This window comes from Mesoplodon densirostris, chromosome 18 (assembly GCF_025265405.1).
Source record: "Mesoplodon densirostris isolate mMesDen1 chromosome 18, mMesDen1 primary haplotype, whole genome shotgun sequence".
Taxonomy (NCBI): domain Eukaryota; kingdom Metazoa; phylum Chordata; class Mammalia; order Artiodactyla; family Ziphiidae; genus Mesoplodon; species Mesoplodon densirostris.
Genome location: NC_082678.1, coordinates 43,440,484 through 43,462,502, shown reverse-complemented (window position 1 = coordinate 43,462,502; position 22,019 = coordinate 43,440,484). Strand labels below are relative to the sequence as shown.

The following is a 22,019-nucleotide window of genomic DNA, read 5'->3' as shown; positions in this document are numbered from 1 at the left end:
CTTCAGTAGTTGTGGCACATGGGCTCAGTAGTTGTGGCTCACGGGCTCTAGAGCACAGGCTCAGTAGCTGTGGCGCACGGGCTTAGTTGCTCCGCGGCATGTGGGATCTTCCCGGACCAGGGCTCAAACCTGTGTCCCCTGCATTGGCAGGCGGATTCTTAACCACTGTGCCACCAGGGAAGTCCTCACACTTGAGTTTTAACCTGCAAAAGGGCAAAGACTGGGCCTTGCCTGGGGCCATACTCACAGCACCCAACATAATACCTGGCACAGAGCAGGTTCTCAAAATTATTCATGAATCAAATAAAATAATGAAGGCAGACCAAGAAGACTTGTAGAAAGTGGGGAGTTGGTCCTGCATAGGCTTTTAAAGGCTAAGGAGGCAAAGAAACTAGGAGGGGGACAAATGAACCCATGAACTCCACTGGATCCCAACTCCCTCCTGCCCCACCCATCACTGAAATGTTCTGTTTCCCAAACCTCAGGACGCCCAGTCCCTCACGTCCCAGAGCACCCCAACCCCCATCTGCATCCCTCCCTTCCTGCCTCAGCCACGCCCTCTCTGCCCCGAGCCAGCGCTTGCTTTTGGGGGTGGTGATGGGCCCCGTGGGAACTCAGAGTTGCCTCCACAAGGCCTGGCCAGGGTGGGGCGGTGCCTGTCCCTGGGCGTGAGCGTCTGGGCTGTGCAGTCGCGTCGAATGAGCAGGAGAGAGCCAGACTCCAGCTGTCACCATGGCTGAGTTCAGGGTGAGGGTATCCACTGGGGAGGCCTTCGGGGCTGGCACGTGGGACAAAATGTCTGTCATCATCGTGGGGACCGAAGGAGAGACCCTGCCACTGCCCCTGGACCATTTCGGCAAAGAGTTCGCCGCGGGCGCTGTGAGTGTGGGGTGGGGGTGGGGGGCGGCGGAGGAAGGAGCAGGAGAGACGGTGCTCTAGGATACTAAACATGCCCCCCAGGAGGAGGACTTCGAGGTGACGTGCCCCCAGGACGTGGGCCGGGTGCTGCTGCTGCGCGTGCACAAGACTCCCCCCGCGCTGCTCCGTCCCTTCTGGCCCCTGGCCTCGGACGCCTGGTTCTGCCGCTGGTTCCAGCTCACGCCACCCCAGGGCGCCCCCCTCCGCTTCCCCTGCTACCAGTGGCTGGAGGACCAGGGGAGCCTGGTGCTGCGGGAGGGGACAGGTGAGGGGGACACAGGAGGGAGGAGGGGGCTGGTGTGTTGGGGGGAAGGGCAAGGGGTGTAGAGAGGTGAGCCGGTGTGGCCGAGGGGGAGGGACAGGGGAGGGGAGCTGGGGAGTTTGGGGGATGGAGGGGTGGCAGTCTGGTGTGGGAGAAACTACTTATGGAGGCAGGGGATCTGGTAAAGGGTGGCTGGAGAGGAGGGGAGAGCGGCTGGGGCCGGAGGTCAGGGGGCTTCCTCTGCCCTTCCCACCTGCTCCGCTGCTCCCACAGCGAAGATCTCCTGCGAGGACCACCACCCCACCCTCCAGCAGCAGCGACAGGAGGAGCTGCAAGCCAGGCGGGAGACGTACAGGTGAGGAGGGGGCTACCGAGGTGGGGGGCGGGTTGCCGAGGGGATGAGGGTCAGCCTCGTTCTGCTGGTGTTGACGCAGCCTGAAGTCCCTGCCTGGTCCTCCAATCACAGCATCTCCAGGAACTCGTTAGAAATACAGTTTCTCAGACCCACCTCATAGCTACTGAATCAGATATTGAGGGTGAGGGGTGTTGGTGTTTTTAACTGAAGTCTAGTTGATTTACAATGTTGTGTCCATTTCAGGTGTACAGCAGCGTGATTTGGGTTTTTTGTTTATTTGCAGATTATATTCCACTATACGTTATTACAAGATACTGGTGTCAGCTTAATAAAAATGCACAACATGACAGTTGTGGGTTAAGTTTTATTTGGGGCAAAATGAGGGCTACAGCCCAGGAGACGGCATTTCAGAGATCTCTGAGAAACTGCTCCACAGAGGTAGTGGGGAAAGTCAGTACGTATGTGATTTTGATGAAGGCGCAGCACTTGCAATCGAGCACATATTTTCTTTGGCAGAAGGTTTCTGCTAGTCACGAAGAGCAGTCGTCACCATGAAGGATTTTAGTGCTTTTCTGGATATGAGGAGATACAAGATTTGGGCGCATAAAATCATATCTGTCTGAAAACCTGTTCTGCCCGTTTTTTCCCAGAGCACAGAATGCCTCATTTTTGCCCTCCACCCTGAACTCCTTTGGGAGTTGAAAGTCAGCAACTGCAGCAACACATGATTTAGTCCTTGTAGAGGAGGATGGCAAGTGCCAAATTGTAGTTGACACTGGATATATAATTCCCTGTGCGATAACAGTAAATCCTTGTTGCTAGCAATATTGGGGTTTTTTTTTGTTTGTTTGTTTGTTTTGGCTGCGCCTGACCGGGGATCAAACCCAAGCCACCAGGGAAGTTCCGCTAGCAATATTGTTTTAACAAGCCTTCCAGATGACTCATGCCCACTAAAGTTTGAAACCCACTGCTTTTATTTTATTTATTTATTTATTTTTTTTGCGGTACGCGGGCCTCTCCCTGTTGTGGCCTCCTCTGTTGCGGAGCACAGGCTCCGGACACACAGGATCAGCGGCCATGGCTCATGCTGCCCAGCCACTCTGCGGAGAGGGCACGAACCCGTGTCCCCTGCATCAGCAGGTGGACTCTCAACCGCTGCGCCACCAGGGAGGCCCCCGAAACCCACTGCTTTTAAATGCCTCACTCTTGCTGGAGTCTTTCTGGGTCGCTGGCGAGGACTCCTAAGGCAGAAAGCCAGGGACCACACTCGGAAGCACATGTTCAAAAGGTCATGGTCTGGCCAACTGGGCTGCTGTCTGAAGCGCGGGCTGCAGGCTTGTGCGTTAGGTCTCTGGGGGCGCAGCAGCTGCAGGCTTGTTTGGCTCCTGGTGATTCCACGTGTGTTGTATTCATTACATCCCGGAGAAAACCACGGTGCCTAATCTGCCAACAGCAGCCCCAGGTGAGGGAACAGATGGAGGGAGCTGTGTCTGTGGAGTGGCCTTTCTTCCTTTCTTGGCAAAACAAGGACGCAGGAGTCAGGAGACACAAGGCCAGCCTAGGCCCTGCCGAAAGGAGCTGTGAAATCTTAAGCAAATTAGTTAACATTTTTGATCCTTATTTTCTTCTGCAAAAGGAACTAAGAATACCAGGCTGATTTGTGTCATTAGGAAGAACCAATGATCAATACTCAGAGTGAGGTCTCACATCCACAGGGTCGGCATCACCTGGGAGCTTGTTAGAAATGTAGGGTCTTGGGCCACCCACCCCAAACCTACTTGATGAGAATCTGCATTCTACCAAGATCCCTGGGGGAACTAAGTTTTTGTGCATTAAAGTTTGAGAAGCAGGGTTTGGCCACCACCTGGTGGCAGTGTACTTCAACTGCAAATTGTTCTCTGAAGTTGCCTCTCCAGACCCAAAGGCAATGACGGAATGAACCAAAGAATGAATGAGGGAGGGAATGAGAGGACGACTGGCTGGGGGTCCTCAGCTTTGCAGGGACATGATTTTACCATTTCACCTAAAGGTCTTCAGGCTGTGTTGCTTGCTGGATAAAGGGATTTAGAGATGCTAAATCTCTTTAGGCCAGGCCAGAGTACATTTCTGGGCTCTCCCAAGCTTTGGAGGCTGAAGTGTCTCTCCATGGGATGCCTGCCAAAGGCAACTGACGCCTTCCTGTGTTCCCACCTTCAGGACAACCTCCCCTCTGTGATGCATCTGTGTTAGTCAGGAATTTTGTGGTTGCAAGAACAGTAACAGACTCCAGCTAGCAGACAGAAAAAATGGGAATGCATCAACAGGTCACAGAAGTGAGGGCTGGAAGCGTAGCCAGATCTTACGGGCCAGAAGCCAGGGTGACTCTCCCCCTGTCTCTGGAGCCCCCTAGATGCTCCTCTCTCTGGCTTCACTTTCCTCTCTCCCTGCAGAACAGCTTTCTTTGGTTCCCAGTCCACACAGTGGAAAAGGGCCTTTTTTTAATATAGCAACTCCTTTATTTTTAATTATTTTTTAAAATTTATTTATTTATTTGGTTGCACCCAGTCTTAGTTGCGGAAGGCAGTCTTCTTAGTTGCTGCAGGTAAACTCTTAGCTGCGGCACGCACATGGGATCTAGTTCCCTGACCAGGGATGGAACCTGGGCCCCTTGCATTGGAAGCACAGACTCTTCACCACTTCGCCACCAGGGAAGTCTCCCAGTCCTGGTGTTTACATGCTATAACCCAGATATCCAGAGAGAGATGACCTCTGGTCCAGCCCCAATCTCCAATTCCCTGGGAAGGATTCTGATTGGCCTTGCTCTGGCCAGGTGTCCAACCCTGGACCAATCAACTGACCAGGGGAGAACATGGCTGTGGGAACATGGCAGCTCTCCCTGCGGCCTTGAGGGTGGAGGGGAAGGGCAGACCCGAGAAGACCCCTGCTTGTGGAAGGGGGCTGGCCCTGACCAGGGCCTCCAAGGGCTCTGCCACTCCCTCTCCCTAGTCAGTGGTTTCCCTGAGGCTTCTTGCTGGCTGCCTTCCTGCTCCTCCCTCCAGCTGGAAGACTTACATCCCAGGCTGGCCTCACTGCTTCAATGAGGAGACCGTAAAAAACCTGGACCTCAACATCAAATACTCTCTGGCAAAGAACATCACCTTCTACCTGCGAGGCAGCTCAATGTGAGGATGCCCACCCTCTCCTGCCCCTGGGCCTCAGATGTACTGGTACCCCTGCCTTCTGCCCTCCCCCACTCAGCTCCCCCACCATAAGGGATGTGGGTCACACGGCCCCGCCCAGGGCACGGCCTCTGCTCACCACCTATTCCAACAAGGTGAGGATGACCTCAGGGGCAGTGACTACCCCGGCCCCGGAGGCTGGCTCAGGAGCCCAGGAGGGATAAGCTTAGCCAACGCGGGCGGGTCTCCCAGGGCCTCTTGCCTCCCTCTCCCCACCCTTCACATCTTCTGGCAGGTTGGCAGATCTGAAACTCAAAGGGCTGCTGGACCACAAGGGGCTCTGGAAGAGTCTGGAGGAGATGAGAAGTGTGTTCAACTTCCGGAAGACCCCAGCCGTGGGTAAGGAGCTCCAGCCGGGGCTCCAGACCACTTCCCGGGGGTATCAGCTCTCCTGGCTGCCAGGAATCTCAGAAAACCAAGCGCCAGTTCACTGTGTGACCCTGGGCAGACCCCTGACTCTCACTAGACCTTACTTTCTCCTCAGACACAGAAAAGGATGTGTAGTGGGGGCATCTCTGACCTTCTAATGCCTTGTATCCATCAGACACTTGTTGGGCTACTACACATGAGACACTTGCTTAGGGGCTGGGGACACAGTCCTTGTCCCCACAGGGCTCCCAGTTGAGCAGACAAGTGGACATTAGGCTCAAAGGCAAATAATGAGTTTCACTTATGAAACCTGTGCATCAGCTCCAGTGAGAGTGTGTAAAAGGGGGACCTGGCCTAGTCCAGCTAGGGAACTCTCTACAGAGGTGACTTTTATGCTGAGACCTCAAAGTTGGGCAGGTGTCAACAGCTCCAGGCATGGTGTGTGAGGGCAGAGAGTGCTTCAGATTCGGGGTGGGGGTGGTCCGGTGCACGTAAAGGCCCTGAAGATGGAAGGAGTGGAGACCTTTGAGGGGAAAGATGCTGCTGTGGCCAAAGGGGATTGAGCCAGGGCAGGAAGACAGGAGGCGAAGCAGGAGAGGTGCATGGGCCCTGGGCCGTGCAGGACTGTGGAGGCCGTGGCAGGAGCTCGGGCCTTTCCTAAGTGCAGTGGGAGCTTCAACCAGCTGCCAGCTGGGGAGTACTGTGGCCAGATGTGCTGTGGGGAGTGGGCTGTTAGGGGACAGGCGTGGAAGCAGGAGGACCAGTTAGGAGGCTCTGGCTGTGGTCAGCAGAGGATGGAATCCTCAGCGAGGCAGTGACAGCAGAGGTGGAGTGGGCGTGTGGACCAAGAGCTACTGAGGATGGAGAATCAGTGGGACCTGATGGGCGGAGGACGGGGGGAGCTGCCAAGAGGACTCCGGGCTCTGCCACCTGCAATCCAGTGGATGAAGGTGCCATTCCTGGTCTGCCAGGCAATGTGGTGGGGACTGGGCTAGAGCAGGCCTCCGACATTATGTGTTTGAGTCATGGGGTTGGAGATGGCAAGTAGATGGTGGGACTGGTGGGCTGGGGACTGAGATTTGCTGTTTGGTGAACTGAAGCCAAGGGGTCAGAAGAGGCCATCCTGAGAAGTACTGCATGAGAAGAGAGGGGAGCACAGGATGGATGCAGGAGAAACTCCACAATGGCGCTCAGGGGGAGACCCCTGGGCGCTGGGGTGACTGGTCCCATCTCCCCTGCCCCCCTGCAGAGTACGTGTTTGAGCACTGGCAGGAGGATGCCTTCTTTGCCTACCAGTTCCTGAATGGCCTCAACCCAGTCCTGATCCGCCGCTGTCGCCACCTCCCAAAGAACTTCCCTGTCACTGATGCCATGGTGGCCCCAGTGTTGGGCCCCGGGACGAGTCTGCAGGCTGAGCTGGAGGTGAGGGGCACAGGAGTCCTGGCTCTGCGCACCCCCATCTCAGTGCTTTGGGCCCATCCCCTACTGGAGAGGAACAGCACTCACATTTGTTAAGGACCTACTGTGTGCTACGTGCCAAGAACACCCTCTCCCGTGCACAGTCTCCTGGCCCTGAATCCTCTCCCCACCCCCATACTCCCCACCTTCTGCCTTTAGAAAGCCAGTTGGTAGCCCTGGCTCCCCTTCTCTCTCCCACAGAAAGGGTCCTTGTTCCTGGTGGATCACGGCATCCTCTCTGGCATCCGCACCAATGTCATTAATGGGAGGCCTCAGTTCTCCGCGGCCCCGATGACCCTGCTATACCAGCGCCCAGGGTGTGGGCCCCTGCTGCCCCTCGCCATCCAGGTCAGCAGCCGGGCAGGCGACAGGGCAGGGGCAGGGAGAGGTCTGACTAAATGGTTGGCAGACACTCAAGGCTGCCTCTCCCCACTGGCCTCTCCTATAGCTCAGCCAGACCCCTGGGCCCGACAGCCCCATCTTTCTGCCCAGCGACGACAAGTGGGACTGGCTGCTGGCCAAGACGTGGGTGCGCAATGCTGAGTTCTCCATCCACGAGGCCCTCACACACCTGTTACAGGTACACCTGGTGACCGAGGTCTTCACCCTGGCTACGCTGCGCCAGCTGCCTCACTGCCACCCACTCTTCAAGGTCAGTGGCCCAGCAAGATGACCCGGACTGTGCCCCAAGCCTGCAGGTCCCTGCACCTTGGCCTGCCCTTCGGGGTTCTATGCCGCCTGTCCCCACGTGGCCTTGTCCTTCCAGGCTGAGATGCTGAGCCCCCATTCTGCCTCAGCAGCATCTCCCTGCACAATTCCCCTGAGAGGCTGCTTTGCAGCAGGCCCTGAGCTGGGGTGAGGTGATGGGGACAGGCACGAGGGAGAGGACCGCATGTGAGATCAGGCTATGCCCCAGAGAGATTCTCTTCTTAGGGGAGCTCAAGACAACAGCCGTCACAGAAGCCCAGCTCCTAGGAAAGGAGAGACCTGGGGCTGACAGATGCCAAAGCGTGAACATGGCTTTGACCAACAGGTTTTCTGCAGATAGCTGCAGGGTGGGGAGCCCTGGGAGGGAGACCCGTGTCTCTAAGGTGGGCTCTGCTAAGCCTTCAGATGGCCCAGATTCATTTCCTCCAGGGACCTGGAGCATCTCCTCTGTGAAGATGAGGGGTCCACAGCTGCTCACATTTTCTGATTCTTCCTTAGACAGTCTCCTGGACCCTGGATGCAGGCCCGACTCTGTCCTCTTCAATCCAGGCTGATTCTTTCTGACAATCTACAGCTCCCAGGGCCTGGCACTCAGACGTGGTCTCTAGGGGACCATTTCACATTGCCAGGCCCGCAGGCCCTGGTTATCATGGTGCTTTGCCTGTCTGGGGTTAGGAAATCACATGAGGCCAGAGCTGGATAGTGCTATCCAGATCAGCCCTCTCATCTGCCCGGTGATCTGGTGCCCAGAGAGAGGAAGGCACATGCTCAAGGTCACAGAACAGGATGCTGGTGGACCTTAGCCCCCATCACTGCGCCTGCAGCCCTGATCCCTATCCCAGGCTGCCCCCCTTGTCCCTGTCATCTCTTTCCATGCGTGATTGACAGGACTGGGTTCCTCTATGGGGGGAGGTCTGGGACCACAGAGACCCAGGCTTCGCCCAGCTCTGCCTTCTCTGGCCCTTACAGCTTCTGATCCCACACACACGGTACACCCTGCACATCAACACGCTGGCCCGTGAGCTACTCATTGCCCCCGGGAAGGTGGTGGACAAGGTAAAGACTGCTTTAGGGAGGGTGGGGATGGGATATTCCTTCCGTGTAAAGAATCTGGGGACTTGGGCTTCCCTGGTGGCACAGTGGTTGAGAGTCCGCCCGCCGTTGCAGGGGACACGGGTTCGTGCCCCGGTCCGGTAGGATCCCACATGCCGCGGAATGGCTGGGCCCGTGAGCCATGGCCGCTGACCCTGCGCGTCCGGAGCCTGTGCTCCGCAACGGGAGAGGCCACAACAGTGAGAGGCCCGTGTACCGCAAAAAATAAATAAATAAATAAATAGAATCTGGGGTCTTGGGGTGGGAGTGGCCCTGTCTCCCCAACCACTGTTACCTCCTGCTTCTGGGGCAAGGGTTGTGGTACCCAGGAGTCCCATTTCCCAGTCCACAGGCCTTGGCATTGAAGGTTTCTCTGAGCTGATACAGAGGTACATGGAACAGCTGAACTATTCCGTCCTGTGTCTGCCTGAGGATATCCGGGCCCGAGGGGTTGAAGACATCCCAGACTACTACTACCGGGATGATGGGATGCAGGTCTGGGGTGCAGTGGAATGGTGAGAGGGCCAGCCCCAGAGAGCTGGGGCCTTGGGGGACAGAAAGGAAGACTGGGAAGGAGAAGGAAGGCCCAGGGAGTCGTCCACCAGGAGGAGGGCCGGACATTAATAGCACTGGGACCAGGCGGGGGCACTCCTCAGAGAGGGTCGGGGTTCACAGCTGGGGTGGAACCCCGTGCACCTTGCAGCTTTGTCTCCGAAATGATCGGCATCTACTACCTGAGTGATGAGTCTGTCCGCGATGACAGTGAACTCCAGGCCTGGGTGTGGGAGATCTTCTCCGAGGGCTTCCTAGGCCGGGAGAGCTCAGGTAGGGGGACCTCCGTTCTTAGGTCCTACCCTCAGGCCTCTGCGGCATTGTCCTCAGGACCCTGGTAGCCCCGTTCCCAGCCCAGCTCTCCCTGCAGGTGTACCCTCCTCCCTGGGGACACGGGAAGCCCTGATACAGTACATCACCATGGTGATATTCACCTGCTCGGCCAAGCATTCCGCTGTCGGTACAGGGCAGGTGAGAAGAGTCAATGCCAGGGTGGCAGGACGGAGGGGGCCGGGCTCCTAGCCTCACTCCGCCCTCTCGGCCTTCAGTTTGACTTCAGTGCCTGGATGCCCAACCTGCCACCTACCATGCAGCTGCCACCGCCCACCTCTAAAGGCCAGGCAAGCCTGGAGAGGCTCATAGCCACCCTCCCACCAGTCAATGCCACATGTGATGTCATCATTGCCCTCTGGGTGCTGAGCAAGGAGCCTGGAGACAGAGTGAGTGTGGGGCTGGGAGCCAGACCAGGCCAGCCCTGGGGTAAGGGAGGCGACACTGTTTACCCTCCCAGACCCACACCCCACTGTGCCATCAGACCCCGGTGAGTCTTCCCAGGGGGACACAAGGGCATTGGACATCTCACAAGGAGGGTCAAATGGCCAAATGAGATGATGCAGAGTCACCCTTAGCTGCAAGGGCAACGTGTGATATGTTCCAGTGAGGCCGCCCCCTTTAAAACTCTGACTTGAGCTTTCATCCCCGAGAGCTGCCTGCAGTAATCATCACTGTTCAGGGGGAGGGGGCACGGATGAGGCTCAGTCGTAGGCTGCTTCAGGTCCTCCAGGGTGGATGGCTAAGGCGGGTCCCGGCTGCAAAGCAGCCCCTTCATCCAGCCTTGTGTTTGGTTCCCAGCGGCCCCTGGGCACCTACCCGGACGAGCACTTCACGGAGGCAGCCCCGTGCTGGAGCATCGCGGCCTTCCAGAGCCGCCTGGCTCAGATCTCGCGAGACATCCAGGAGCGAAACCAGGACCTGGAGCTGCCCTACACCTACCTGGACCCTCCCAACATCGAGAACAGCGTCTCCATCTAAATCCCCTGGGGAAAAGGGCCCCACATGACATCCCTTTGACCCCATAGCTCTAGGCTACCTGCCACCCAGAGAAAAGGACTCCCCAGAAAACCAGGCCCCCATATGCCCCTGCTGGGTCTGGTGTAACTCATCCCCGATACACCGCAAAACAGAAACAAAAAAACCCCCAGAGAATAAAAGCTCATTGGACGGCACCACGATGCCTTTTGAAGACTCCAAGCCTCAAAGTGCCTGCACACCCACAGCCCCCTGGAAAGGTACCATAGGGGGAACACAGTCCTGCCCCCGATCCCACTGACCACAACTGATTGGACCTAATGGTCATGCGGCTCAAGGGCAGCCCTCTTCCAGACTGTCCAGCAGCACAAGGTGTGGCCCGCCTGAAAACTGCTCGAGAGGTTGATGGTGACCTATGGTCCCAACTTGAAAATGAACAACCCACTGAGAAAGGGCCATGGGAAGCAGGGCAGAAGGAAGACCTACTGCCGGGGACTTGCAGGCAGTGCCCACATATGCTTTCTAAAAAAAAACATACCCCAGGACTTCCCCTGTGGCTCGGTGGTTAAGAAACCGCCTGCCAATGCAGGGGACACAGGTTCGAGCCCTGGTCCGGGAAGAGCCCATGTGCGGTGGAGCAACTAAGCCCGTGTGCTACAATTACGGGAGCCCACATGCCAAGAGCCCATGCTTCACAACAAGAGTAGCCACCGCAATGAGAAGCCCATGCACTGCAACGAAGAGTAGCCCCCGCTCGCCGCAACTAGAGAAAGCCCACGCGCACCAACAAAGACCCAATGCAGCCAAAAATAAATAAATAAAATAAAAAATAAAAATATACCCCAAAGTTAGACAGGAGCCTTGCATATTATAAAACAGTTTCCATTTCCTGAGACTTAGGGAATATATCATTAATCATAGATTGCCTTCTAGATTCAATTCTCAGTGGCAGAATTCCAACATTTCATACACATTCTTTAATTCTGTTTTTCTTTTTTCTTTTTTTTTTTTTTTTTTTTTTGCGGTATGCGGGCCTCTCACTGTTGTGGCCTCCCCCGTTGCGGAGCACAGGCTCCGGACGCGCAGGCTCCGGACGCGCAGGCTCCGGACGCGCAGGCTCAGTGGCCATGGCTCACGGGCCCAGCCGCTCCGCGGCATATGGGATCCTCCCAGACCGGGGCACGAACCCGTATCCCCTGCATCGGCAGGCGGACTCTCAACCACTTGCGCCACCAGGGAGGCCCCTGTTTTTCTTTTTTCTTGTTCTGACTCAATGAGCATCCAATAAAGCCAAAAATGTGTCCCCTTGAATTCACCTGGTGATTTCCATTTGTCTCATATTGCAGGCAGCAGAGCTTTGGTTTTTCAGTTTCACTAATTTTTATAAAACACTGCAAACAGATGCAATATATATTTGAATAACCGCACAAACATGGCCACTGAAATAAACAGAACAACACTTCAGAAAGGGCAACGACGCCCAGCACGCAGCACTGGCACTGTTCATTCTTTATTGAGATTCAGTGTAACCTGAAATGATTCAGAGATATATAGCTGTCAAACTTCTTTGATTTAAAACAATTCCTGCAAACTGAAGCAATAAAGGAGTTTATGGAAAAGAAACTGTGTGCCTTGAGGGATTAAAAAAAGGGTTAAGGGACTTCCCTGATGGTCCAGTGGTAAGACTCCACGTTCCCAATGCAGTGGGCCTGGGTTCGATCCCTGGTCAGGGAACTAGATCCTGCATGCCGCAACTGAAGATCCCATGTGCCGCAACTGAGACCCAGTACAGCCAAATAAACAAATAAATTTTTAATTGTTTATTTATTTATTTTTTGGGGGGGCTGCCTTGGGTCTTTGTTGCTGCGTGCGGACTTCCTCTAGTTGCTGCGAGCAGGGGCTACTCTTCGTTGCGGTGCACGGGCTTCTCATTGCGGTGGCTTCTCTTGTTGCGGAGCACAGGCTCTAGGTGTGCGGGCTTCAGTAGCTGTGGCTCGTGGGCTCAGAGCACAAGCTCAGTAGTTGTGGCGTGTGGGATCTTCATGGACCAGGGATCGAACCTGTGTCCCCTGCAGTAGCAGGCAGATTCTTAACCGCTGCGCCACAAGGGAAGCCCCAGGCATAAAAATTGAAGACAAGTAACCCATGGTGAGAATGTGAATGGTCAAGGGTCAAGTGTGTGAAGCCACAGGGCCCTGGCAAAACAGTGTGACAATGTAGGTTTGAGGAGAACTCTTGGAAGTCTCAATCAAACTTTAAAATCTAACGTTTACAATAATGTTTACAATGTTTACGATGTTCTATGCAATATTACTTATAATGGGAAAGAAACTTTTAGAACTTTAGGAAATAATCCTACTAAGAAAAATAATGTAACTGGTAATAAAGTCAATCCTTAAATGCTGACATGGAAAAAAAATCCATGATGTACTGTTATGTAGGTGGAAAATGAGTCACAAAATGATTAGCATGGTATGATCCTTCTTATGGTTAAAAACAAATAAACAAACAAAAACAAAAGCTAAGGGAGTGGGGACTTTAAATTGAGAGCAAGAGAGAGAGACAGGAATCCAAGGAAAAGACATCTTTTTTTTTTTTTGCGGTACGCGGGCCTCTCACTGCTGTGGCCTCTCCCATTGCGGAGCACAGGCTTCAGACACGCAGGCTCAGCGGCCATGGCTCACGGGCCCAGCCACTCCGCGGCATGTGGGATCTTCCCGGACCGGGGCACGAACCCGTGTCCCCTGCATCAGCAGGCGGACTCTCAACCACTGCGCCACCAGGAAAGCCCAAGACAGTTATTTGATTGCCTGATATACACAGAACAGCCTTATTAAGAAAAAAATATCCCAAACTGACCAAGAGGACAACTGCCTGTCCTTTCAAGGATATTTAGTTTTCTAGAAGAATATATCATTGCTTGATTTTGCTATTTATTGTTAATAAAGACCTCAGTCTATGTGAAGTTCATGTAACTTGCGTCTAGTAGAGATGCAAATGATTTCTGTTCAGTAAAAAAAAGATAACCCCAAAGGTGGTAGTTTATTGCCGTGTGGAACATTAGCTAGCAATTCTATCCTAACATCCTTTATAAAATTGCCTACAAAGAGCAGCTCCTCAACTGTTCTTGGAACCGGCATTACCACCTTGCTGAGTTGAATGACCGCAGTCATTCGACTTTGACTTATGTTCATTCTAATTTGTATGAATCATGTTTTAAATATTTTTTGAAAATTGTACTTCGACCGGCTGGAAGCAGGGGCTCCATGTCCCACCCTTGCAGTGCCTTGAGCCTGTGTCCCTTCTTCCCTCATTGTCGGGTCCTCTTCCAGCCTCCTCTCTACCTTTGTGCGCCCCTGCTTCTCTCCACCATCCATGCTGGACTTCCCAGAGGCCTTGGACCACTACACAGGGAGGATGGGGAACAGATCACGCCCCCACCGAGAAAACGCTGAGGGTAGGGATGGAGGCCACAGGCGCAGAAATGGAGAGAGGACTAGGCTGGCACGGGAGGACACGTAGTGGCTCAGGGTCCGCTCCCGAGAGTGGTTTACGGGACCTCCCCCTCCAGGGCTGGGCGTGGACGGCGGCGGCGCAGAGGAGGTGGGAGGGGTCGGCGTCACCGGGAGGAGCCAAAAGCAGACGCGGGTGCGGAGAAGCGGAGGCCCGCCGAGGCCACAGCGAAAGGAGCTGCGGTTAGCCTGCGGGCCGTGGGGTCGCGCAGCGCCGGGGGAGACGCCAGTTAGGCACAGGCCACTGGGGCCCCAGCCTCGCGCACAAGGGTCCCCACGGAAGCGCCCGCCCCGACGGCTGTCAATCCCCGCAACCCCGCCTCGTGCCCTGCGACACCTCGGACCCCTCGACTGCAGGTCAGGCGCAAGTACAGGGTGCGTGTGGCCACCGGCTCCTTCCTGGGCTCGGGAACCTGAGACAACGTGTCGGTGAGCCTGGTGGGACCCGCGGGCGAGAGCCCGGCCCTGCGCCTGGACGACCTGGGGAAGGACTCCAGCCGCGGCGCGGTGAGTGCGGTGCTGGCCGGCCCCCTCGCACTCTAACCCCCACCCCATCCCCAATGAGCCTTCTCCCTCCCCACCACCAAGAGGAGGACTTCGAGGTGACGTCCCCCTCAGGACGTGGGCCCAGTGCTGCTGCTACACGTGCACAAGGCGCCCCGGCGCTGCCCTGCCCCCTCGGACCCTTAGCCCCGGAAGCCTGGTTCTGCCGCCGGTTCCAGCGCACCCCGCCCCAGGGCGCCCCCCTCGGCTTCCCCTGCTACCGGTGGCTGGAGGGATCGGGGAGCCTGGTGCTGCGGGAGGGGACAGGTGAGAGGCGGACGGGCTGGGGTCGAGGGAGGCTAGTGTGGTCTTGGGCCAGGGGAGGGCACAGGTGCGCTGGCGTGGCCACTGGGTGGGAGGAGGGGGAGGGGCTGATGGGAAAAGACCGGGATTGTGAAGCGAAGGCGAGACAAGGCAGCTGGGGCCCCATAGAGCAGGGGCATGGAAATGGCTAGCACCCCCTTCTCTTCCCTCCAGCTCTGCTCTTTGACCCCCCACTGGCCTCAGCTGTGGAGCTGGGCTCAACGACTGGGAGGGGGCAGACTGCAGCTAGCTGAGGGAGGATCTGCCTTCGATCAAGCAGGAGGGGCAGGGGCTTCTCCATCCCTCAAGGAAGAGGTAGAACAGACGGAGAGGCCAGTGGCAGGCTGATGCTCCAGTCCAGAGCTGTCCCACCCCAGGCCTAAGGTGAGAAGGGGGAGAGGCTGGGGTGCTGAGGATTGGGGCCAGGTCCCCCTCTTAACTTCTTCCCTCCCCCAGCCAAAGTCATCTGGCAGGACAGCCACCCTCTGCTCTACGCCAGCACCAGGCAGAGAGTACGGAGAAGCAGCAGAAATACCAGTGAGCAGCCCAGGGGGACTTGAGGCTGGCAGCCCCTAGAATCCCCACTTCTTAGTTTTCTGGCGACAGAGGGGCTCCTCGCTCCTGCTTGCTGAGGTCAGCTGAGCCTCAGATCTGACCAAGAACAGCACACATGTGAGGAGCCCCAAGTCCAGGGATGGGCCCCCCTCCTGAGCTTCCAGTCCCAAAGCCCTCCGTGCACAACCAGGCCCAGGAGCCCAGCCCCTGTTACCCCTTCCAGTCCCGAAGGGTGTGGTCCAGCCACGAGCGCCTCACTGCCATCTCCACCTCTGCCCTTTACAAGTGGAGTGAGTCTTTCCCGGGAATACCCCACTGGCTGGATGCTGAAAACCTCAAGGAGCTTGATCCCAACCTGCGCTGCTTAGTCACCAAAGAAATCAACCAGAACGTCTGCTTCATCTCCCCGTGAGCCTGCCTGCCTGACCCAAGACCTTCCGGACATCACCCCATTTCCCTCCCAGGCCCTCCCATTCTGTCTTTCTGCAGGAACATCACCCTGAAGCTGAAGGGGCTGCTGGACAGCCAGCGGCCCTAGAAGAGCCTGGACGAAATCCAACGCACCTTCATCTTCCCCAAATCACCCGTGTCAGGTCTGGGCTGGGAGGGCGAGGAGGCTGCAGCGGGGCCAGAGGGTCTGGAGGGGTCACTGTGTAGGACTGAGAGCCAGGGGGCTAGAATGAGAACATTCTGGAAATCACAGGACTCATCCTGCACTGCTGCCCGTTCTCTCCCTGTTCTTCACGGAACCTCCTTTGTGCCCTGAGAAGGCACAATTTTTGTCACCTGGGGGGAGGTTGGCCTCTGTGTGGGAAGAACTGGTCATGGGGGCTGAGGGACCCAGGGAGGATGCCCGTCCCAAATGTCCTCCCTTGGGATGGGCTAAGGCCCACTGTTCTCAGAGCCATTCTCACCCATCAGGGCTTCAGCAAGAAAGGCCAGCAAGTAAGTTCTAAGAACTCCACTGCTTTGTCAAGGCAAGTGCGAACACTTCCCAGCCACCTCCTCCATCTTCACCATCTCTGACAGGCTGCAACCTCTGTCCTGTGGGTCTGTTTGCTGGTCATCCCCCTCCTCTGACTTCATAACTACATCTTCAAACTGTCCCCAACCCTGAGTTGTTTTGAACAACTGGAAACACCCGTCCCATGAATATCCTTAGCCATTAGGAAAAAACACCCAAAGCAGAAAGACTTTTTCCTTTCAACTTGCCACCTACTTGGTTGGAGCCTTGTGCCTTGCATGCAGGCTTGAAAACCAAACTAAGTCAAAGGATTCAGGAGTTGCCACTCTCCAGTATCCATGTCACCCTGGGCTCACTGTGGGTTCCAAACCATACAAGTTGAAACCACTAGCACTGGTGCCACACCCCAAGGTGGTGACAACTCTTTTCTTTTTTTTTTTCTTTTTTTTTTTTTTTTGCAGTACGTGGGCCTCTCACTGTTGTGGCCCCTCCCGCTGCGGAGCACAGGCTCCGGATGCGCAGGCTCAGCGGCCATGGCTCACGGGCCCAGCCGCTCCGCGGCATGTGGGATCTTCCCGGACCAGGACATGAACCCGTGTCCCCTGCATCGGCAGGCGGACTCCCAACCACTGCGCCGCCAGGGAAGCCCCGACAACTCTTTTCTGAATGATCATTCTGGTTTAAAAAATTAGCCAGACTGTCCCGTAGGAAAGGTGCAGGAGAATAGGACGTGGGCCTGGTGAGTTTTAATTTTCACAGGGAATTCGAAGGACCCCCATAGTTCAGAAGCCAAAACGGATGGGCTAGAAGGATGGGAACTGCTGGTAACCAGCATTCTTCACTCTTCTGATTTTCTCAAATTCTACTCAAATCCCAAATGCAGTCAGTGCACATCACAGAGCACCCAAGGCTTCCCCAGAAGTGGGTGGGGCTGAAGGAGTGGGTGACTGCTCAGGCAGAGCCCCAATTCTGATCCCTTGTTTTCTGAGAAACTGCTCACTAGTAGAGTCATCCGTCTAGTTGGGGTGGGGAAAAGGAGCATCCAGAAGTGACACTGCTGGGAAGCTGGAGATCCGGGTCCTCAGAGCCGTGGCAGTGTTGGAGGCAGGGGACTTGGGTCCCTGGGCACCAGGATGACCCTCTCCACACCCACCCCCTGCAGAGTACGTGTTTGAGCACTGGTAGGACACTTTCTTTGCCCACTAGTTCCTGAATGGCCTCAACCTGGTCCTGATCTGACGCCGTCACCACCTCCCAAAGAACTTCCCTGTCACTGATGCCATGGTGACTCCTGTGCTGGGCCCTGGGACCAGTCTTCAGGCTGAGCTAGAGGTGAGGAGTGCAGGAGTCCAGCCAACCTTCCCTCCCCTCCCAGTGCCTTCAGGAGCCCCGACGCCCTGGCTCACAGTCCCCCAGACCCCTGCTCTTCCACGCAGCCTGGCTGCCCCTCACCCCCTCCCACTCCTCTCCCGGCTAGCTCAGCCAGCCCTCTGAGTCAAAGCCTCCTGCTCATCACTGGAGGGAGGGGCACTGTTCTGCGAGGGCAAAGACTGAGGGGGCAGGGCCCAGTGTGGAATGCTGTCTCCTGGTGCTTGGCCAGGCTCCCTGCATTTGGCAGGACCCCACAGCTCAGAAATTCGATTGTCATGGTTACTGAGGATGCCTTCCAGCTGGTCAGCTAGGCGCTCCCCAGAGCTGCCATGTCCCCCTTCTCTGGGCTACTGGTATGAGAGGTGCCCTAACCCCAGGAGTGCGCCTTCCGCATCCCAAGGTCCCGTCCTCCAGCAGGGCTCCCTCCTCTCCCTGTCTGTCCTTGAAGCTCCGGCCTGGCCACAGCAGAAGCACCTCCAACTCTCAGGCAGGGGTCTCTTTTTTTGGAACCAGAAGGCGGCCCTGGGCTGGAATGCCCCACTGGCTCCAGGGAATGAGGTTCCTTTAAGTTACGTACTTGCGGATGCAGAGTAACTCCCCCTTCCTCCCTCCGCTTCCCAGGACTGCACAGGGCTGCTCCCTATCTAGCCCTCCTTCCCATCCTCTCCTCCCCTAGAGGGGCTCTCCGTACCCGGTGGACCACGCCATCCTCTCAGGCCTCTGCCCCGGCATCATTAATGGGCAGCCCCAGCTTGTGGCTGCCCCCCAGCCCTGCTGTGCCAGCGCCCTGGTGGCCCCTGCTGCCCTTGCCTTGCAGGTCAACAAGGCAGAGCCCTGGGAGGGATGGGGGGTAATATCGTCTGCTCAGGATGACTGAAAAGTTTTCCCCTCCTGATGCTGCTTCACTGGCATTAACTCATTTAATCCTCAGAGCAACCCAATGAGAAAGGGATTATTATCATCAACCTTATTTTACAGATAAAGAACCCGAGTCACAAAGTGGTTAATTAACGTTCCCAAGGACACACAGCTAGTAAGGGAGCGGACCATGTGATTTGGCCGCATGGACATGGTGATGGGTCACACTTTCTGCACCCAGTTTCTGCCTGACACCCCCCTCCCCTGTGCCCCCGACCCCAGCTCTCTCAGACACCTGGCCCAGACAGCCCCATCTTCCTGCCCAGTGACTTGGCTGTGGACTAGCTCCTGGCCAAGACCTGGGTGCAACATTCAGAGTTCCTCGTGCACGAAATGGTCACACATCTGCTTCGAACCCACTTTGTGATGGAGGGCTTTTCTCTCTCTGGGCCGTGGCAGCTGCCCATGTGCCACCCCATCTTCAAGGTAAGGAGGACCCCTCCTCTCAGTGCCTGGAGCCATGGGGGACCTGGGGCTGCCTCATCTAACCTTGGACTCTGGTTCTCCCCAGCTCCTCATTCCTCAATTCTGCTACACCTTCCACACCAACATCCAGGCCTGCACTGGGCTCTTTGCACCAGGAAAGCTCATCAACCAGGTCAGGGCGCTGCCTGGGATCCTGGTAGTTGACAGAGGGGGTCAGGAAGGGGCTGAGATTTGGTCCTGAGCCCCTTGCTCCTGGCAGCGTGGGGCTCTCTGCTCATTACCGGTGACGTCACTGGGACGGGTGGACAGCCTGGAGCTGATGGCCAAAGGGCTGGAGGCTGTCACCTACCGCTCCCTCTGCCTGCCCCACCAGCTGGCTGACTGAGAAGTTCAGGACCTTGTCCACTACTACTACTGAGACGTTGCGCTCTGGATCTGGGCAGCCACAGAGAGGTGAAGCTCCCCGGGGCCTGAGGGCTCCAGGCCTCACCCTCGGCTACATCTCTCTTGGCTTGGTCTTCAACTTCCTCCCGCCTTCTCCCCAAACACACTGCTGTCTCGCAGCCCTGTCGTGTCTCCTCTTCTTCCTTCCCAGCTGTGTGACTTTGGGCAAGTCAGTTAACCTCTCTGTGTCTGTTTCTTCATCTGAAAACGGGGCTGACAAGAGACCTACCTCAAAGGTTATTATCAAGATTAAATGTAAAGCCCTTAGCCCGGATCTCAGGTGAATAGGACACACTCTTTGAGCATTAGCCATTATTATTATTCCCCCCAAAGACAGCCTCCATGTCTCTAGACCTTCCTTCTAAATCTCCCTCGCCGGAGACTTCCTTGGGACATACCTCTGGCCTCCACCCTGGTGGCCAGGTGTTCTCGATGTCTGGCCCCCTTGTGGGTCCCCATCCCTGCCCTTATCCAGCATAACGACCTTCCTCGGGTACTGGGCTCTATGATAGCTCTGCTCATGAGCCTCATGTGGCTCCACTTTTTGTCACATGGAATGAAAGTTTCACATAGCGTCTCATCCCTGGAGTCTGCCCCCTTCCCACTCTTCTTCCTCAGCTTACATGGAACCTAGGGAGGCCAGGCACCCCAATTCTCCCTCTCTCCCTATCCAAACACTGCCCCTTCCTCAAGCCCAGCTCATGCCTACCTCCCTTTGAAGTCCTCAGGGACTCCCCGCAATGGACACCCATAGCTGGAGCTGCCTGTGTCAGAACTCTGCTTAGCAATGGACCACGAGCCCTGCCGTGGCTGGGGCTGGATGCCATGGTGAGCAAGGCAGGCCCAGATCTGCCTTTTGGGAACCAGTGGGGGAGATGGACCCCACCAGCCCAGTCCCAACACAGAGGGGCCTGGTGTCTAATCCTTCTCTGTGGCTTGATGTGGCCCAGAAGACTGGAATGCCAGTGCCTGCGGGGCCCGCAAGCAGGAAAGAGGGTGGACAGAGACTGTGGCCAGTGGACAACTCATGCTTGCCGGATGACGACAATGGCAACCCAGCTATGACTACAGCCAGAGCTTTAGATTGTTCGAGAGAAACCAGTCATTTTCTAATATTTCAATGTTCGCCATGGATTCAACTTGAAACAGAAACAAAAAACCTTGGTAGCTAATCAAAACACATCTGCAAACCAACCGTGACTCTCAGGCCCCTGGTGGAGACCAAGGCCTCTAGGTTTGAAGCTTAGCTGGGCGGTTCATACAATGTGTAGTCAGCCATTTTCCTTCTCTGGCCTCCGTTTCCTTCTTTTGGGGCAGCAGGTCTCAGTGGCCTCGTCCAACCCACACCCCTGGGCAGCACAGGCTCCCAGCTGTTAGTCACCACGTACTCCTGGACCCCCAGCTCGGTGTCCAATGTTGTTGGCATCTACTACCCCGACAGCTGTGCCATGAGCAGGGACTTGGCGCTGCAGGCCTGGGTCAGGGAGATCTTCCAGGAGGGATTTCTAAGCCGAGTGAGCTCAGGTGAGGTGTCCATCCCTGTCTGCCACCCTGGAGACCCCACTTCCCCAGGGCAGCAGGCCTCGGGTTTCAGCTCTGTTCCCTCCTCCCCATCCAGGGGTCCCTTCCAGCCTGGACAGCCGCGCTGGCCTCATCGGGTATCTCACCGTGACCATCTTCAGCTGCTCAGCCTAACATGCTGCCATCAGCAGTGGCCAGGTAAGGCTGTCCCAGACTTCGGGGGCACAAGCCAGGTCATGGGAGAAGCGGGCCTAGCCGGAGCCCTGGCAGCCCTGTGCCTACTGAGTGTGGGGGGGTCAGTTTGATTTCAGTTCCTGGATGCCTAACACTCCCCCAACCATGCGGCTCCCCGCACCGCACCCCCCACCTCCCTCCAAAGGCCAGACAAGCCTGGTGGCCTCATTCCCTGAGGTCAACACCACGTGCCATGCCCTTGTGCTCTTCTGGGGCGTCAGTGATGAAACCAAGGACACTGTGAAGAAGGCCCAGGGTGGGGGTGGGGTGAGGTAGGGCTCCTGGGGACAATGGGTTACTTGCCGGGGGCACTTAGCAGGCTGGGCTCCTCTGTGGGCAGGGCCTGGAGTGACGTAGCTGCTGGGGTTGTGGTTTAGGGCTCCTAGTCGGTGGAAATTAGCATGGTCTGTGTCTCAAAGGGATCATGGCTTGGGAAGTCTGGGTAGGCTGGGTTTAGGGTGGTCTTTTGCCTGGATGGATGGGTGGTTTATGTTTCAAGTTGGATGGGTCTTGGGTGGTCGAGGTTCCTAGGTGGGTGGGGCTTGGGTGGTGGTCTGTGTCCTTGGGTGAATTTTCTGGTGGTCTGGGTCCCAGGGGACTTAAGGTGGATCAGAATCGCTTTGGGTTGAAAGATGGGGCCGAGGCATTGTGGGGCAGGGGTCCCAGACTTCTCTCCTGCTGTTCCCAGCGGCCGGCGCCTGGGCACCTACCCAGGTGAGCGCTTCACCGAGGAGGCCCCTGGGAAGAGATCTGTCGTCTTCCAGAGCCGCCTGGTCCAGATCTCCCGGGACATCCGGAGCGGAACCGGCGCCTGGCGCTGCCCTATGCGTACTTGGACCCGACGGCAGTGGTGGAGAAAAACATCGCCGTGTGAGCGCACTGCACGACCCAACCCCGGCGTGCACCCGGCAGCAGGGCCGGCCGGCGCCCCCAGGAAATGCCGGCCTGTGCGCATAGACAGAGCCAGCGCTTGTGTTTGAAGTGATTT

The 22,019-nt window shown here is 56.5% G+C and overlaps 1 protein-coding gene and 1 pseudogene across 1 annotated transcript; both read left to right on the top strand.

Moving 5' to 3' along the window:
- The first annotated feature begins 648 nt into the window (after positions 1-648).
- LOC132478391 (polyunsaturated fatty acid lipoxygenase ALOX15B-like) lies at positions 649-11,207 on the top strand. The gene is made up of 14 exons (XM_060081544.1): positions 649-879; positions 961-1,183; positions 1,454-1,535; positions 4,574-4,696; positions 4,989-5,092; positions 6,372-6,544; positions 6,782-6,928; positions 7,029-7,232; positions 8,258-8,344; positions 8,726-8,895; positions 9,084-9,205; positions 9,303-9,403; positions 9,481-9,651; positions 10,064-11,207. The coding sequence occupies exons 1-14, from the start codon at positions 733-735 to the stop codon at positions 10,241-10,243; spliced, it is 2,034 nt and encodes a 677-aa protein (XP_059937527.1). The 5' UTR covers positions 649-732; the 3' UTR covers positions 10,244-11,207.
- LOC132479233 (polyunsaturated fatty acid lipoxygenase ALOX15B-like) lies at positions 10,443-22,011 on the top strand (annotated as a pseudogene).
- The last annotated feature ends 8 nt before the right edge of the window (positions 22,012-22,019 follow it).

Excerpts from the sequence above, each read along its gene's own strand:
- LOC132478391 (XM_060081544.1), top strand. The coding sequence starts at position 733 with ATGGCTGAGTTCAGGGTGAGGGTATCCACTGGGGAGGCCTTCGGGGCT. Across the intron at positions 1,184-1,453 it reads GGTGCTGCGGGAGGGGACAG|CGAAGATCTCCTGCGAGGAC; the intron begins GTGAGGGGGACA and ends CTGCTCCCACAG. Across the intron at positions 6,545-6,781 it reads GTCTGCAGGCTGAGCTGGAG|AAAGGGTCCTTGTTCCTGGT; the intron begins GTGAGGGGCACA and ends TCTCTCCCACAG.